At 42.0% G+C, this 18,421-nt stretch overlaps 1 protein-coding gene across 30 annotated transcripts in view; it reads right to left on the reverse strand.

Annotated features, from left to right (window-relative positions):
• Positions 1-18,421, reverse strand: part of CELF2 (CUGBP Elav-like family member 2) — a 325,875-nt gene that overhangs the window by 107,135 nt on the left and 200,319 nt on the right. For 21 of the 30 annotated variants that reach the window (XM_017507117.2, XM_017507103.2, XM_017507101.2 and 18 more), the window contains one exon: positions 8,917-8,999. The exons of the other annotated variants lie outside the window; for them this stretch is intronic. Coding sequence is in view for 20 of the 21 variants with exons in the window: in XM_017507103.2 (XP_017362592.1) it covers positions 8,917-8,999 (83 nt within the window). In the remaining variant the exon portion in view is untranslated. The remainder of the gene's footprint in view (positions 1-8,916; positions 9,000-18,421) is intronic. 30 annotated transcript variants of the gene reach the window in all.

An 18,421-nucleotide genomic window follows, 5' to 3' on the forward strand; every position in this document is an offset into this window, starting at 1 on the left:
TTTTGAGACGGAGTCTTGCTCTGTCATCAGGCTTGAGTGCAGTGGCGCAATCTCAGCTCACTGCAACATCCACCTCCTGGGTTCAAGGGATTCTCCTGCCTCAGCCTCCGGAGTAGCTGTGATTACAGGCACCTGCCACCATGCCCCACTAATTTTTGTATTTTTAGTAAGGATGGGGTTTCAACACGTTGGCCAGGATGGTCTCGATCTCCTGACCTCATGATCCACCCGCCTTGTCCTCCCAAAGTGCTGGGATTACAGGCGTGAGCCACCACGCCTAGCCCATGACTTCTAATTCCAGGTCCATCATTGCTTTGCTAGGGGTGGTCACAGAAGTTAATCTCTGGCACTTCAGAGATGTCCTCAGCATAACAAGGTGAACGCTATTGATACATCACCTGAAATATTTTTAGAAGGGATAACAAATAAACAACTCTATAAAGCCATTTACAAACAAAGATGAGTCACTTATCCATGTTAGCCAGGAAAGGAATCAAATAGGTTTAAAAAAAAAATCTACCAATAATCCTGAAACCTCATTCAAACCAAGGCTGTAAACAAGGATATAAACTGACTTGTTCGAGTCCATTCCCTTTCCCTCTGCTTTCTCTGCTCCCCAGTGGAAAAATGATGATTGCTCAACTCACTGTCGGTTCTCAACCAGAGACGAAAGCAGATGCCCAGAGAATCTCAAAGTGGATAGACAAAGCTTGAATAATCCAGATTTCTCTACATAAAGCACTCTAAAATGACCACCCATCATAGAACCAAGTCAAGTCACAGTATAGAGTTTTCTATTAAATAGAACATGACCACAGACAACGCACGGACAGCAAAGAAGAGTTTTGCAAGACTGGAAAGAGTCACTCAGTTGACACATTTTGTTTTGCAGATCAAGTACAGAGGGCATTTCAAGCATTTTTAAGGCTGGAGGAGGAGCGGATGGCAGCAAGAATGTGTGTTTTGACTGCCAACGGGAAGCAATGAAAGGCAGGGACGATGAGGAGCATGCAAGAGAGCCTCTGTCACAGCATCCCTTCCTGCGACCGCCACACACGCTGTTTACTGTTTATTCTTTCATCTCCATGGTGGGTGGGCAGTGAGAGCTGTGATGATATGGCCCTGAAATATTCCTTCACTATCAAACCAACTTCAACAGCTTATATCACAATACTAATGAGATTTCCCAGGCACCTGTATGCTATGACTATTTATGGCTGAAATGAGCAGAGAGACAGAGGAAGCTTCTACCCTGCCCCCCTCACCCCCCTTTAAGTATCCAGTACACTTCCCTGAACTAACTATCCAGGGCCCAGACTCCCTCTGATCCTGGCCTCAGCTCCCCCAAGCTCAGCCATCCTCTATTTCCTAGTGTGTGGGGGAAGAACATTGGTGTTCCTGGGACAAGTCTTCTCCACACCTACTCACGTCATATACTTTTTGTGTGTCATAAAGCTCCAGGCTCTGAACTCACCAGCCCACTTCACCTGGACATTGTCTCCCAAGTTACACGCAGCTCATGTCAACGATTCCAGATCTGTTCAGCACACTATGATATTCTCAGGGATGAGTTCTTATAGAAACCCTATATGCTAATGACAGAATTTGGATAATTTTATAGGCATATTTCAACCTTTTACTTTCATCATTTGATTATCATAACTCACTCCTTCTTCTGCAATTCCATCCAGACCTTTAATCAAATTCATGGATCCCCCACCTCCCCCACAATCTTCTTTTGAAATCCTATCAACCTTTCAGGAACTAAGGTCTACATAAGTGAACTGCATATTCCCAGTTTCATCTTGTGCTGTCATAGAGAAATGACTATCTCCGAAACGTAATGATGGCTTCATTTTGCCACTGTACCATCCTACCATCCCCTCACAAGATAATAATGAGATACCAGCATCCCTCAAGCAATGACACAAGGCACTTCTGCAAACCTGATCAGGCACCAGTACCAGCGCATTCACATACTCTCAGAAGCCCCGGCAACAGTCCTACTAATTAGGGATATAGCTGAGACCATGCTGTTTGCAAAATTAAACGGTAATGCCTTCCATCGACTTCTGTGGCCAAAAATGGTGTGGCTACTCCCTGCTGTAATCCTGTGCTAGCATTTTCAACTTTGCACCACTGAGGAATTCTCATAAACTTTATCTCATGCAATTCCTTGTATTGAGTAGGTCATATTTTAAAAGTAACTTTTTTTTTAAATTTTAATCAAAGCCATACGTAAATAACTGCCCATCAACATTACTGATTAAATGGACTGCCAGCCAAAAGCAAAACAACTTGCTATTCAGGTAGTGTATAAAACTTTATGGCAGGTGAAATAGACAACTTGTAATGGCCTTTTATTAAGTATTAAAATATACTTTCTCATCTCCCTGGGGCCTGGTCCTGCAGACTGAAACTCACTGCGTCCAGGATTTCCTTCCATCCTCCAGCTTCCTCTCCTGGGTCTTTACCAGTGAGCTGGGAGCCATCCTGATGCCCCTAGCTGAGCCCAACTTGGGGCTGTGTCTGTACTTTAAACCTATGCCTTTCATACTGCTGTGACTCCTGTAGCAGGAAGGGGCTTCTGGACCTCCAAGGGCTCCTCCAGAGCTCCCCCTGCTACTCTCCGTCACAGTCCTTAAAAACTCATCTCCAAGAGAAACAAAGTCCTTATTTTGTCTGTTTGGCTTTTATTTGTATGAGATCTGAGTGTTGTATGAAAACACAGATGGCAGGGAAATGGCTCCTCCTAGGCAGTCAGGTGAGGTCAAATTTGTCAGCCCAGGCCAAATTCTGCAAATGTAAATCTGAAGCACGTGCACCAAATGGTTGTCCTGACTGACACATTCCACAGAATACACGTGCGGAATACCTGAATGTTCCACACAGGTTTATATGTGGGGTACTCTACAAGGAGAGTTCACACCTACACAAATGATGAGGTAGACACAGCGCCTTTTGAGGAATGTTTACTCAGGGCTCAGGAAGCTCCTCAGGCAGTACCCCGCTCAGTCCCCCACTGTGAAGATGGTGGGAGGCAGGGCTCACCATCACTGCACCCTCTCCAACAAATACCATGAACCTGCCATGATCCGGACTCAAAGCACCCACAAACGAATTATAATTATATCAAGGAACTGAGATCACTGATGAAGCCTAACATAACAAAGTTCACTACAAAGCAATGGAGACCATGTCGGCAGGCTGCACAGACAGGGGACTTGAAGCTCTACCTTTCTGCAGTTATCTGGACTGACATCCCCATGTGTACATGTGGAATGTATGTTTGTAGACATACACATAAATACATAGATCCATGCCTATGAAACCATTTGTATCACTAAATACACATACATGTGATAACATGTATCTACATTATTTTGGAACATGTGAAATATTTTTAGGCAGAATTATCTTTTTTCAGAAAACTGTACTCCTTTGGAAATATTTCATTTACTAAACATGTACCACATGTAGGCATGGTGGCAGGTTCTGTGTTTCGGTGATTCGGTTATAAAGGGCATGTCTGCTACTGCAGTACCCTGATATCTAGAATATTGCCTGGCCAACAATAAACGTTCAATACGTGGTTGCTGAATAAAGAAATGAATCCATGCTCTGTGTGCCCCACATGGCACAAGACTTCGAGGACTCAAACCTGTTCATACAGAGAGACGGGTATTTTTTTTTCCCATAATAATTTTAAATCAAAGGCATCTGAGAAAAAATACTCTAACTTGGCCCAGTTAGGCTCTGATTCAAAGAGGATGGTTTCCGCAGAAATTTCCCTGACACATGAGATCAGGTTTGAGAGATTTTATGGCAAAAATGATGATGATGACAATGATAAAACGATAATCACGGCTCAGAGAACAAAGGCATTAATACCTATCAATAAGTAGGAGAGGTGGTTCAAAGAAAATGAACACCTCAAAATGCATTCAAACGGGCAAATGGAATTTGCCCTCAGTGAGAGTTGAGCTTTTCTGCTGCAGAGAGGAACAAACCACAGCACTCCACTATGAAAGAACACAGGGGCCAATTCCATGGAGTGAAGCCTGCCTGGGAGGAAGGTGCCTACCCACACAGGTCTGTTATCTCTTCCAGGGCAGGTCAGGAAGGGGCCCATTCACTCCACCTGGGTGAAAATACTTGTCCCAAGAGGCCATTTCCCTTCCTGCCTCTTCCCATTGGATCAGGCTCACTTGTTTTTCTACCCCAGATCTCCCGCAGTCCCTGCTCACCTTGCATGGGTTATCGTAAAACATCTTTTGGCATGCCACTGCTAAAATGGAGCACTCTAAACAAATGTTCTCTTAGGGCAATAACTCCTTAATATAAAACTGCATTTAATAAAACTGGTGGTGATTCAAAAAAGAAATGGGTAAGGCATATTCAGAGATGATGTCTGGAAGAAATTTGCAATTAATATTTTACAAGACATTTAGATTCCACAGTTTCCTCCTTGCTGTTAAAATTTAAGAGGTTTTTCAAAACTGTATTCCTGTTTTTACATCCTTAATTAAATTAATTTATACAGTGAATGCTCTAATGATACTGCTGTGGATTTCAATCCAAAAGCCTTATTACTAGAGACAATATGTGTTAAGACCTTGAAAAAAGAATGACACCCAGCACAGTGCTGACACCAGCACAAGGATATTGGGCCCTGACATCTGATTACTCAAGAGATCTTGGTAGTTTTTGAGTGCCTCAATTAAGGTCTTATTTTACTTTTTTTTTTTGAGACAGAGTTTTGCTCTTGTTGACAGGGCTAGAGTGCAATGGTAAGATCCTGGCTCACCGCAACCTCCACCTCCCAGGTTTGAGCAATTCTCCTGCCTCAGCCTCCTGAGTAGCTGAGATTACAGGCATGCACCACCATGTTTGGCTAATTTTGTATTTTGAGTAGAGATGTGGTTTCTCCATGTTGGTCAGGCTGGCCTCAAACTCCTGACCTCACATGATCCACCCACCTCGGCCTCCCAAAATGCTGGGATTACAGGTGTGAGCCACCGAGCATGGCCTACTTTATTTTTTAATTGAGCTAAGTTAGGTCAACAAAACCAAAATGAAACTCATGCAAGGTGCCTTGAAAATTTCCCTCCAGGAAACACAATGGTAGATGACATTTCTACTGAGTAAACTACCAGTTAGGTTGTGCCTAGATAAAACCTCATCAAGGGATGCTATCTTCAAGCCCAAATTGACACATCAAAGTAGAGGCAACCAAAAGTAGTTCAAAAACACAAATGGCCCAGCAGTGGGAAAAGTCAACCTAACAAAGCACCAAATCCAATGGCTTACCAGGTAGCCCAGTCTGTGCAGATTCCCTCACAATATTATCCTCAGGCTATAATGGCTCTACTTACTAGGGATCGCAAGGATGTGTCTATGTGGTGGAATGGGTATTCTGTCTGTAGCAGAAAAGCATGAAATACGAACCATGTAAGTATTAATTACCTCTCTACTGTCCACCCTTCCAGGTAGATTAGCTAAAAGTCCCTTTGGGCTCGATCCCTGCTACCTCCTGCCAATATCTAGCTTAGAGCTAGGCACATTGTAGGCACTCCATGATCATATGGGATTCATCTCATGAAATGTCAGTAACTAATAAGGCACTGTACCTAAAATTTCATCTGTTGCTTAAGCATCAAGCAACCACTTCTAGAGGAGAAACATGATCAAACCAAGGGAATGACTCCCAGACTCTCATCCCTTGCTCTGTGCCAGGCTGTTGAGTTTGCTTTCTTTACGACTGCCATTGTATTTGTAGGATTTATGTTAAGAATTTCAGAGGATGTAAGAAATAGTGTCTTCCTAGGTTACCCAGTAAGAGTCAGGTTTGAGAAATGTGTCTTCGATGATTTCACCCTGCTCAGTAAGGGCCCTGATCCTGCAACTCAATGTGCGAGTCCGTCCCCCATCCCCATGTAAAGGGTTTCTAAAATTCATTCACAACACATAAAGGAGGGTGCTTTTAAATCAAAATCTTAGAGCAGGTACTTTCGATTGCACAACAGACCATCCTATCAGCTTGTTTCTGTGTCCTAACTAACCAAGTTCTTTGTTTCCCTCAAGAAAGAAAGATACTGCATACAGAGGAAAGTAAACTCGAAACATCAGTCAAGCTTGGCTGCATAATAAAGTTCCTCATGAAACAAAATATCAATTGCAAAAGAAAATTACATAGAAAAAAACCCTAGCATTATCTGATCTTGTCTTATATCGAAAGTTTTGGACACTTTAGCAAAAAAGGCAGCAAGTGACTTTTTAATGGATTTTATCCACAGGAAAATGATTACAACCAGAAAAGCTTTAAAGTGTCAGCTGCTGATGCATTTCTTCTTTATCCCTTTTATTTTTATTCAGAAAGAAATTGAAGGCATATGGTAAAGTGCATCATTAATTTCTTATTAATTTCATAATATGAAGGCAACCAGTTAAAATAGTAGCATACAACTTTAAATTACTGAACTCACTTGGTATTTAATGAGAGATTTAGCACAGCAGGGTTTCTGTTAAATTAAGTTGTGCCTTCACATCACAGTGGGAAAACAGGTGTATATTGGTTTAGAATTATGGAAATGTTGACTAATTCCAAGGCTTGTAATCAAACAGCAAGGCACCCTGTAATATTTTCTCCAAGAATATGCATTAATCTTTTATATCTGGTCCCATTTCTTTCTGTCCACCAAAGGCTCACACAGCTAAAAGGCAACCACTTTCATGTTCTTCCTATAGCTGTTAAGGGTAATGTTTATTGGATGAAGCTGTACATAAATGCAAGATGGGAAACTCTATCCTCATTTGCCATATTTGAAATGGCAAATGGAGCAAGTGTGTACACTGGAAAGACTATCAGCCTCACAAAACAGATCTGACTTTTCAAATTTTCCTTCAACCTGCCTCAAGTAATTGGGCATATGAAACTAAATAAGGAGAAAACCAAAAATAATCCACTGACCATCTTTTCCAGCTCCCAAATTACTGTCCTTGACAGTGGGTCTCTAATGCAGACTTTTTAGGAAGAAAGCAAATAACACATGTACAACTTTCTAAAAATATAAAACATGTTGTTTTCTAAGAGTCAGTGTAAGATATCCCAAACAGAAGCATACTCATAAGTCACTTTTATACATTTCAGCGTGCCCCATTCATCATATACACTCTCGGTTTCTTGAGCATACCCTCGACTATGAAGATCACATGCTAGGAGCCGGGCTTCTAGTAGAGGGATAAATACAAATTCACTAAGCTTTGCATTCATTTAAAATACGATGTGACGTGGCTTCAAACTACACTATACCTTAAATGCTAAATAAACAACAGTTCATGTCTCACGTAATTTTAACAAACACACCTAGAGGGTATTTTACACGCTAATTACTGAAAAAGCATTTCTTTTTAAAAGAAGAAAAACAAAGCGGTCTCTGGGTTTGATTAGGAGTCTGGGAAATAAAAATTATTTTCTTCTATTGTTGGCTGAGTCAGTAAATATTTGCCTTGGCTCTTTCATTCCATAATGTGACCGAACACTGCAATCTCCCAGAATCTGTGTTAAAAAAATTATTTTACATGAAGAATGCAGAGGAAATAATACTATTTTTTAAAAAGTGACTGAGCAAAGCACTTAGACCTAATAAAAGCAGCTTTACTAAGAACGATGTTAGCAGTTTCAGAGAGAAGCAGTGGAACTGGGAGGGACCACTGTGAGACCACGCACTTGCTTTTTTGAAACTTCTGTTCTTTAATTTCCTCACATACAAAGGGAAATACCAAAGTAGCATGATTCAAGATCAAGTTTCATAATTTATGACTTCTGGGTGATTAAGAAGCTAATGTTTTGAAAATCTTTTGTTGAGCTTCTTGTCACTACAATCTGTATTCTGAATGAGTCTAGGATGAATCATATAAATGCTACCTTTTCTTGGGGTTTGGGGGGTTTCAATGGTTATGTGTGCATGTGTGAATATGTATATACACACAGATGTTTGTGTATGTGTTCAGAGACAAATAAATGACACAAAGGTAGAATTATACCCTGAACAGATGAGGAACATTATCTTATCTTTCTTCTTATCAAACCAGGTTTAAATAAAATCATTATCCTTGCACTGGTTACCACAGGTTTTTCATTATAACAAATGCAAGTCATTATGATATTGAATAAACTCATCACTGACATTTGGGTCAATGGGGAAAACATCCAAACATCATCAGGAAATTGGTAATAGCAAGAAGTACATAAAAGTGCCACAAATACTTTAGAAAAAAATGTATTCTGGTGTTCCTACATGCAACATCAGTTCCATTCTGATGAACTGTGCCAAGTATCAAATATTACTGGGAAGGAAACAGAAAAAAAAAGGTAAGCTTTTTATTTTCTGTCCTATATCAACATGAAGCCACAAATTGGGCATTAAAACATTGACTTTGTTAACCACGATTGACTGTTTAGAAACCATTAGGAGGCTTAATATTATGGCTGTACAGGATACATTTTGTCCTTTCAAAAGAAAATCTAAAGACAAAATTTGAAAAGGAGCTCCTGGTGAATAAAAGCTTTTTCTTTTCCATTTGCTTCTCTTGTGTGTGTTAGGTTTTTTTTTTTCCTTTTAAAATCTTAGCCCACCCAATACTCTTTGGCAGCAGCAGCTGCCCAGCGGGGTCACTCTGATTTTCTAACCAGGGGACACAGTATTTGAAAATGCTTCCCGTCAGCGTTAATGCCAGCGCTCCTTTATGGGCTGGCCAGCTGGTGTGGCTGCTGCAGGGAACCGGGGGGTCAGCACACACTCCTCAAAAGACCAAAGCCATTTTTGGCACTAAGAGCCCATAACTAGAACCTTCAGTTGAAAGGACCATTTTCAAGCAATAAAGTGATTCTGGTACAAAAGTAAACCGACTCACCCCAGGTAAAGTTTTAATATTGTGCAGTGCATTCTGGGCCTCAAGTGCAGCTTTTCTTGTATAAAATGTTACGAAACAACAACCTACAGAGAGAAATGAAAAGGTTTTAGAAATTTCTGTGAATGCTTTGCTTAGATATAATGGAGACTGTGGCGAACAAATAAGCTACTTAAAAGGATGCACAATTTAAAAATAATAAAGCATATGAGAACGGCAATAACAACATATCAAGCATTTACACAGTACCTTTTCATCCTAAATCATATTTATTAGCTTTACCCACTTTGGAGATCAATTCCTGACTCCGTGCCTCACCTCTCTGGAATACAGCTATTCAGAAAGGAGGGTGGAGGGTGGTGGTGGAATGGGTGAGGTGTGAATGGGACCTGCATTATACCAGCTACATGAAGAGAAGTATTTCATCACAATAACAGCAGCACAAGCTTACATTAATTGTAATTTTCTTAAAGGGTATCTCCAGAACATCACACTTTTGAAAGACTTTCTAATCTCACAGGTTCAGACAACTGTATGATAAGCTTCTTAAAAGCTGGGCTAGTGCCTTCTTCCTTATCTCCACCACAGTACATCAGATGTCAGTGGACTGTGGCCCATGCATTACATAGGCTGCAGCATACAAACTGGCAACATGTTGATTCATCCTTTTCAAGAGCCTGTGGGAGCTCCCGGCTCTTCAGGGCAGGCCAGCATATATCTTTCTCCCAGCCAACCTCCTCCACCAAAGAGTTGTATGGAAATCCTAGGCCATTCCTTCTGGGTCCTGGAGGAGGGTTTGCACCTTCTTCAACTTGTAGATAAAGACAAAATATTGGCTAACAATTTGTTCATCAGTATGCAGTTTCTTAGCACAATTAGTTTGGGAAAAGGATAGGACAAAAAATTCTGCAATTAAAGGAATAAAGATGCTAACCTTTGATCTGGGCTGTCTTTGTTAAGTGGTTGAAGAAAAAAGTCAAGTGATGTATTCACCAAGACTAGATATTTTATCTTGACTTTACTAAAGGAACGTAATGTATGGAGCCAGACAAGCTTTGAGAGGTTCTCCCATGCCAGGGGGAAAATAAAGTATGATCTCATTCATGGAGGATTCTTAAAGACATCTCAGATTCTTCCTCATCTGGAACCTTGTCATTTTACACTGGATTTAGTTAGAGTCTACTGACAGTCAATACATATAAAATCTTTACCTTTTGGACAAGGTAGACTATGACCATAGCATCTTGGCATTTGAAAAACTCCGTGTGCCCAAGGATCAGAAACTCTTCAAATATATCACTTGAATGATGAAGGGAATTGAACATTATGACATTTCTTCAAAGAATTGCAGCTGAAGAGACTGGCCATTTTCACAAGTGTCTTATTTCAGCTATTTTGAGTTCTATGACCAGAATCCACTTGGCCTTGTTTCTTGATGGTAGATTTTTTACTGAACTGATCAACTTCACTAGTGAGTTCAGCTTCATTAGTGTGATGTAAGCCCCGAACAAGGCATAGGAATTGCTTCCTATCAGGGAATACTTTCCAATAGAAAACTAACATCACAGCTTCCAGTAGCCATTTTTAGAAGAAAAATATCAACCATGTCTCATTAGGCTTGGTATAGAAAGAAAAACAGGACAAGGCTTACTAAATGCTTCCAGTAAACACAGTCTCAGTAAGTTCTCCTTTCCCTGTCCTGGGCTTATAAGGTTAGCTTCCAGATAAGGAAGCAATGGGGAAGTTGTGAATTACCACCTCAGTTAATAATCACAGTTTCAAAAAAAAAGAAAAAAAGAAAAAAACAAAACAGAAAGCAGAATCTTATACTTTCAAGCAGGTAACTTTTGGGGATGAGGTGTTTAAAAAAAGAAGATTTAGGAATGGAGCAGTTTACTGGGTGAACAAAAGGAAATTACGAAAGAGTAAGTTCAGAAGATGCAAAACCGACACCAGTTTGGCCATGATGGAGCCAAGAATGAAGAGTTTAGGTTGGCCTGGAAGAACAGTGTTATGACAAGGAAAATGCAAATAGACAATAGAGTATTGAAAAACGCTAAGATAAAGGCAACACGGAACAATACTGATGTAAAGTGAGCAGATTGTGTGCACTTCTGTGTGAACCAGCTGTGGAGAGCTTTGACCAACACACAAAGGGAGTGCTCCTGCCTTAGACACGCAAGCAAAATCCCTGCATGTCCTGCTGCCTGAGAATCTACCAGGACGGTGTAGTCTGTTTGCTATTTATATATTAAAATACTATCCTTGAGGAAGGAGACATTTAATTGTTCCTGGTTATTACACCTTAGTGTGATTTTAGCTACTTTAAAGTGTCTTCCTCTTGAACAAAGTTCTTAGCGAAAAGGTGGGTGGTTTTTGTTTTTCAGAAAGGGAGAGACTGAAGCTTTATCTGAGCCTGGTGGGATGGCAGGTGAACAGGACAAAGGAAGGATGAAAGGCGTCTAACATACAGAAGAGGAGATGGGAAGATCCCCAGGATCTCAAATGGTTTCCAGTTTCATCCAAGGTTCACTCCGCCTTTGCAACTAGTAAGGTGGAGTCAGTGACTTATCACTACAGATCCTCTTCCAACTATGCATAGCTCTGAAGTGTTTCAGTTCAAAATGTATACTCATTTAAACAAATACTCTTTAAGATCATGCAGGGAGAAGCTCTAGTTCCAGTGTCCAGGAGACACATAAGAGGATCTCCTAGGTAACACTGCTAATATACCTTGCTGGTCATCTGTCTGACTCAAGAGCTCAGACCCAGCACAGCTCCACAGGTGCTGTGTTTTGGCAGAGAAGCGTTCAGCCTTTTTGCAAATTCCAGATTGGGATGGGATCTCATCTTCAGGTGGGCACAGCTCGTTGCCATAGTCCACGGCTTGACAAGCCCAGCCCAGTCTGGATTTCTGCCCCCATTCACAGCCTCAGGGGGGTACCCTTGTGCAATGAGCAAGTAACACAAATGTGGGGTCCTGGGTAGACAAGAAGGCTGGGAATATTAACCCCTAGATTCTTTTGTTTTTCCCCACATTTAGTTCCTGAATGAGTTACAGGGGGAAATATATTACTTCCTCGTACCTTAGTTTCACCAGTTAAAAAATTATTTATTTTTGAGACAGGATGTCACTCTGTTGCCCTGGCTGGAGTGCAGTGGTGTGATCATAGCTCACTGCAGCCTTGAACTCCTTGGCTCAAACAGTTCTGCCCCTTCCCTGAGTACCTGGGACTACAGGTACATGCTACCATGCCTGACTAGTTTTTAAACATTTTGTAGAGATGGGGGACCATGTTGCCCAGGCTGATCTTGAACTCCTGGCCTCAAGTGGTCCTCCCGCCTTGGCCTCCCAAAGCCTTCAGATTATAGGCATAAGCTACTATGCCTAGCCTAGTCTCATCAGAAAGTAAAAACCAAGTCTGCCTAATATCCCCCTAAAACTACATGGATATATAGCCAGAGTGCTTCATTCAGGACCAAAAAAGAAAAAGGGTCAAAGCATTCTTAACTTCTATTAGGCTAAAGAAGTCTTACGCTTTGTTCGGCATGCAGAACGGTTCGTTTAACAAGTACAGTGTTTGGTTAAGTTATGTTAAAATTTTCAGGATGAATACTTCCAAATTGAAATAGTCAGCTTATATGCAGCAATTAGTGTTTTTCCCCAACAGGACTTTAGTTCGTACCTTTCCAGATACTGGAATGTGTTTGAAAGACTTTCTATGAATCTTCTCCTAGCTAACAACTATAGTCTTTTCCTCCACCTATCACTTAATATGCTCCCGTAAACTTTAGGATCACTGACCTACAGACAATATTTCAATGAAGAGAGAAATATAATTATTTTCCCTGAAATGGCAATTATTATGGCAAAAGGTCAAGGAGCTACTACAGATCCCTGAAAACCCATGAAGGCTCAACAGGATGAAATCTTCTTTCTTGCCAGCCCTAACCAAATATACAGCTGTTAAGGGAACCACCTGTCTCCTAGATTTCCCCACGCCAGCTGTAACTCAGGTCTGAAATATACTGGAATCCTTTCCAGGTCAGCTGCAGCACCAGATGGCTCAGCAGCCTGATTCAGGGGACAAGCCTCCTCCCAAGCAGGGTGTGTTTCCAACATCAGTGGAAGGTGGGTAGCTACACATCTTTAACACCCAGGCGCTCTTCAATGGTCACTGGTTGCACCATGCATCAGAGGGGACACTCCGTTGGGCTTCAGATTTCATCCCCTGAATCCCCCTTTCCCTATAGTCCATGGAGTGGAGAGAAAGGTCCGCCTCCATGTTACAGGTGACTGGCAGGGGCTCTGGGGATTAGCACAGTCTGATGCAGTCAGATGAACCAGGTGGTTCTGCATGTCTCAATCCTCCCATTGCTGCTTAATGCTGGTCATTTCTGCAGCTTCACATTTTTCCACTTTGCTCATTTGACACTGTCTAATAAGCCTGCACTGCAGGTTCACATCGCCGCATATCCACTCATCCAGGAGCTTCTGCCAGTGGCAGCAGACTATTTAGAAGAGACAAACATGATGCTCCATGCCCAGGTGACTTCAGGATTTCCTTCAAGGAACTTCCTGAAACAATTCACTGTAAATAGTTAAAACTTTGGTCCTTGAAGCAAGAAAACCCAAAAACACAAAAAACACCATCCTCTATCAAGGTGCCAGTTTATCAAGCCTCTCCCACGACTCCCCACCAGGACTCTAAAAATTCACAGGTCAATCAGGTCCAGTGGATAACTTGGGAGAGGTGATTCCAGAACCAAATATCACAGTCTCAGGTCCATACAGAACTTAGAAGTTCCACTAGTGATGACTTCTCCTGCTGACTACGAAAAGCCTGTGCTGATTCTCTGTAACTTAAAGTGGAAACACACTAGATCTTATTGGCCACTGATGTCACTGTGATCACTGTCAACATCTTCCAGGGCCCCTCGGAAGGGAATGTAAGACGGAAAAAGCACAGAAGGTAGGTCGGGGGACATCATGCACTGTCTATGAAGGTAGGCCCGGGAGAGCCTCACAGGGAGCATCTCCAAGCGGCCAGGAAGCAGCAAGAAGACCCTGGGCACCAAGGGAAGGAGAGAAGTACAGAAATCCCTGGTTTCCTATTTCCCACCTGTCACCCTATTTCCCCAGAGGTCTGCTGCAGGGATGTGGACACTTTTGACGCCTAGATTCCCAGAAATTGGTAAGTTTAACAATACAGTTGCATATGTTCGGCTTGGAAAGCAATCTGTAATCAGTATTATAATTGTGAGCTATGATTATACCATCATGGATCAGAAGTGGAGAGTGGCAATTCCCAGAGAGGCTGAGTGTGACGTACTCCACACAGGGTAACTGATGTCTCACTGTATTTTTTCACTAATAGTTTCTGCTGTCATGAAGAGTTCCCTCAGGTATTTTGCTTGCTTAGCTGCTAGATAATTTGAGACAGTGATATGAGATTTTTGCTGTTTCCAAAGATAAAGCCCCAAAGACCAAGGTAGCCACACACAGACACACACACACATACACTCTCTCTCTCTCACACACACACACACACATACACACACACACACACGACAGTATATTTAAAATCATAAAGAAAACACTCAACTGTACTGAAAGACTTCAATTTTAAATGATCAAGTAGATTCATCCTCAAAAAAAACCATCTGGATTATCACAAACCTTTTCAAACCACAGCTGTTTCCCTTGAAAATCTTTACTTGGAAACTCTGGGTAATAATACTCACAGAAAAAAAAATGTACTGATATATAAAGATAACCAGTTTATATCATGGTTTGCTGTGAGTCAAAGAGCAATAAGGTATTTACATTTTTCAAGGTAGAGACAGTGTAGACACCAGTCTAGACAAAGGTATAATGAGGTCAGATTTTAAAACTCATTCTTCCCTTAAGAAAACTGACACCATAACTCATTAAAGCAACTTCCTCCAAGGTTTCTAAACCAAGGTTTGATGCTATAAGACACCATTTTAAAAAGGCAGATTTTTTTTTTTTTTAAATCCCTCGACTCCACAAGGCAATATGAACAAGGCAATTTTTGTTTTAAAGGACCGGATCTCACTCGGTTGTCCAGGTTAGAGTGCAGTGGTGCAATCATGTTAACTTCGAACTCATGAGCTAAAGTGATCTTCTCTGCTAGAGGCTCCTGAGTATCCAGGACTGCAGGCATGTGCCACCTGATTTTTAAATTATTTAGTAGAGACTGGGTCTTACTATGTTGCCCTGTCTGTTCTCAAACTCCTGGCCTCAAATGGTCCTCCTGTCTTGGCCTCCCAAAGTGCTACAATTACAGACATGAGCCACTGTGCCTGGCTGAAGCAGTTTTTAAAATTACATTCATTTTCTTTTTAAAAATTGGCATTTTAGATAGGGCGTGCTGGCTCAGGCCTGTAATCCCAGCACTTTGGGAGGCTGAAATGGGCAGATCACGAGGTCAGGAGTTCCAGACCAGTCTGACCAATGTGGTAAAACCCCATCTCTACTAAACATACAAAAATTAGCCGGGCATGGTGACACATGCCTATAGTCCCAGCTACTCAGGAGGCTGAGGTACAATTGCTTGAACCTGGGAGGTGGAGGCTGCAGTGAGTTGAGATCACGCCACTGCACTCCAGCGTGGGTGACAGAGTAAGACACTTTTTCAAAAAAAAAAAAATGGCATTTTGTTTTTTGACACAATATTTATATACATTTATGGGTATTGTGGTATTGTGATACATATATACAAAGTACAATGACCAGATCCAAGGCAGGAGGACAGTGACTTGAGTCGTTTTCAATTATTCAAATAGTGGCTCATCATCTGCAGGGCAGGAACTTGGGATCACGGGCCAACAAGTCACAATGCCCAAGGCGGGAGCTGACCCCGCGTAGCAAGGCTGGTGTTACTAAGGCATCCCTCCTGACTCCTCCAAAGACACCAGCCTGAAACGAGGAGAAAGTCCCCTGTGTAAGGTGTTCTCTACCATGTCAGTGGGGAAGTTTCTGTAAAGTTCTAGTTCTAATTGCTAATTCTTTTTCTGCTATGACTCTTCAGTAATATCTTATTAGGTGAAATTGTGGAACATTTTCTGGAATACAAAATAACTATGCAACTTGAGGTTGTATAGTTATAACAGGAGACAAAGTGAAAAAGGTTTCCTACAATTCTGCGGCTAAGCTGGTCAATTAAAAACCATTTCCATTACGGAGCTTATGGGGTTGGGCATGAGAACAACTGTCTCCCTCCTAAGTGGACTCTGCCCCAGGGTAAAGACAGGCCTGTCCCCATCTTCAAGGCCATTCAACATCTCACACATATGAAAATGTACTATTTTCTAAATCTAAGCACATCAACACTTGAAAACAGCCCCAGACTGATCATCTGATGACTAAACACTGTGTGTGTGTTTTTTTTTTTTTTTTTTTAAAGTAATAGTCCTAGCAGACAACTTCAATTCGAGTTATATTCCAATTCAAGACATCAAAAAAGTCATCATGTTGTAAGCAGAAAATTCCTTTACGGGCTGCCTTGGAATTCTATGGGGCTGACAGATCAAGGGACTAAGGCCCTAGAAGGCTAAATTAGTGAACCCGCATGGTTTTTTTTTTCCTTTCTGTGAATGAAGCTCTCTTTTGTACGTGCATTTGCAAGCAAAGCAGGTGCCTGCTTCACACAAGTCAAATTGCAGTTGGGATCTTGGCTTCTTGTCAAGTCAGGAGCATGCAAGCCAGTTTAAGTCAAAAGAGGACACACTCCTCATACTTGATTCCCCTTGTCATCTATTTTCTCCCTCAATCCGAGCCACTGGGAGGAGAATTTAATACTTTTTTTTTTTTCAAGAGTACAAAGGTTGTGGATCTAAGTGGTACATTTTGTGCTCAAGGGAATATCCCATGCACTATGGTTTCAGCTCTCAATCACTGGCTTTGCCCCTGCCAGGACCCCCTACTTTCACTTTCTACAAGGCAGTTAAAGGTTCAAAAAACCCATCAAAAATCCCCTGCATTAAAATTTTCAAGAAAAAAAAAAGGAGTCCCTTTTCCATGGTAGAAGGTGATTTACACCCTCAGCATCTTGAAAGGCAATGATAAAATGCCATCCTTAGAAAATACAAGAAGCCTTAGGACATGATTTGGGACCCTATAGGGTCGACCACCAATGTATCCCTTTTTTTCATCCCAAAGTCCAACCATCAAGAAGAACTGGCGCTGCTACGAAAGGTCACATCAGGTCACTATGACCGACTCTAGGCCCCACAGTGCTGGGCCCTTGGGCTGAATTCCTGCAGCTGGGTCCTCCACGCAGTGCTCCCTCCCTTTCTAGGAGTGCTAGATACAACTGAACAAGTGATGCCACCAATTTCACGAGCGACATCTGAAACCCAGGCCCCTTGCATCTCAGCTCTCTTAGGTATTCCTGCCTGTAATTTCTTTATCATGGCTCCCCTGCACTTGATGCTGAACTTGGGTGGCCGTAATGACATAAACTGAGAGACACAAGAACCACATGCATGAAAAAAGTACCGATCACAGCACAAGTTAGTTAAAGGGAGAACCACCAAGAAGATCAGACAGATCGGTGCTGTACTGCTCCTCCACACTTTTACACCTTTAAACTCAACACTATAAAAAATAAAATTAGGGCCAGGTGCAGTGGCACATGCCTGTAATCCCAGCACTTTGGGAGGCTGAGGGGGTAGATCACGAGGTCAAGAGATTGAGACCATCCTGGCCAACGTAGTGAAATGCCATCTCTACTAAAAATACAAAAATTAGCTGGGAGCGGTGGTGAGCATCTGTAGTCCCAGCTACTTGGGAGGCTGAGGCGGGAGAATCACTTGAACCTGGGAGGTGGGGGTAGAGGTTGCAGTGAGTCGAGATCGTGACTCTGCGCTGCAGCCTGGCGACCGGGTAAGACTCCATCTCAAAAAATAAATAAATAAATAAATAATAAAATAAAATAAGAAGTTAGAGTAGCATTGCCTTCTCATGGCTTCCATGCCTTTCAGATAGAATCGTAGAATTTTACAAGTAGCTCATGTTGGGAGTCGGGAAACAGCACTCCAAAATAAAGGCCACACATGAAAAAGTTTCTCTCTGACCTCCCACCCTCCTGTCTCTCAGTCCCAGCCTCCCCTAAGCCCAGCCACAGAAAGTAGAATCCCTCTTCCCCATAGCAGGTCACAGAAGCCAGAGCCCCCTTTCCCCTAAGCTAGCCATAGAACTGAAAAACACTGCTCTAACTTTCCCTCCCGCTGTTCTGTATAAAACTGGCCAGAAACAAATTCTCTGACCTACCTTGGTTGACTGCAGGTCCTAAGACCCCCATTCCAGGGAAGGTCCTTCCCACCCCAAGAAGGAAGAATGCTGCTCAGAGAGGCCAAGGAGAACTTAGACAGGCTGGCCTTGCCGGATGTCCCTGCTCAGTCTATTAGCGTTACATCATGTCCTTTCTGCCCTATCACATTACTACATGGCTGAGCATACTTTGTGGAACCTAAGCATGCG

Source organism: Cebus imitator, unplaced genomic scaffold (assembly GCF_001604975.1).
Source record: "Cebus imitator isolate Cc_AM_T3 unplaced genomic scaffold, Cebus_imitator-1.0 Scaffold368, whole genome shotgun sequence".
Taxonomy (NCBI): Eukaryota; Metazoa; Chordata; class Mammalia; order Primates; family Cebidae; genus Cebus; species Cebus imitator.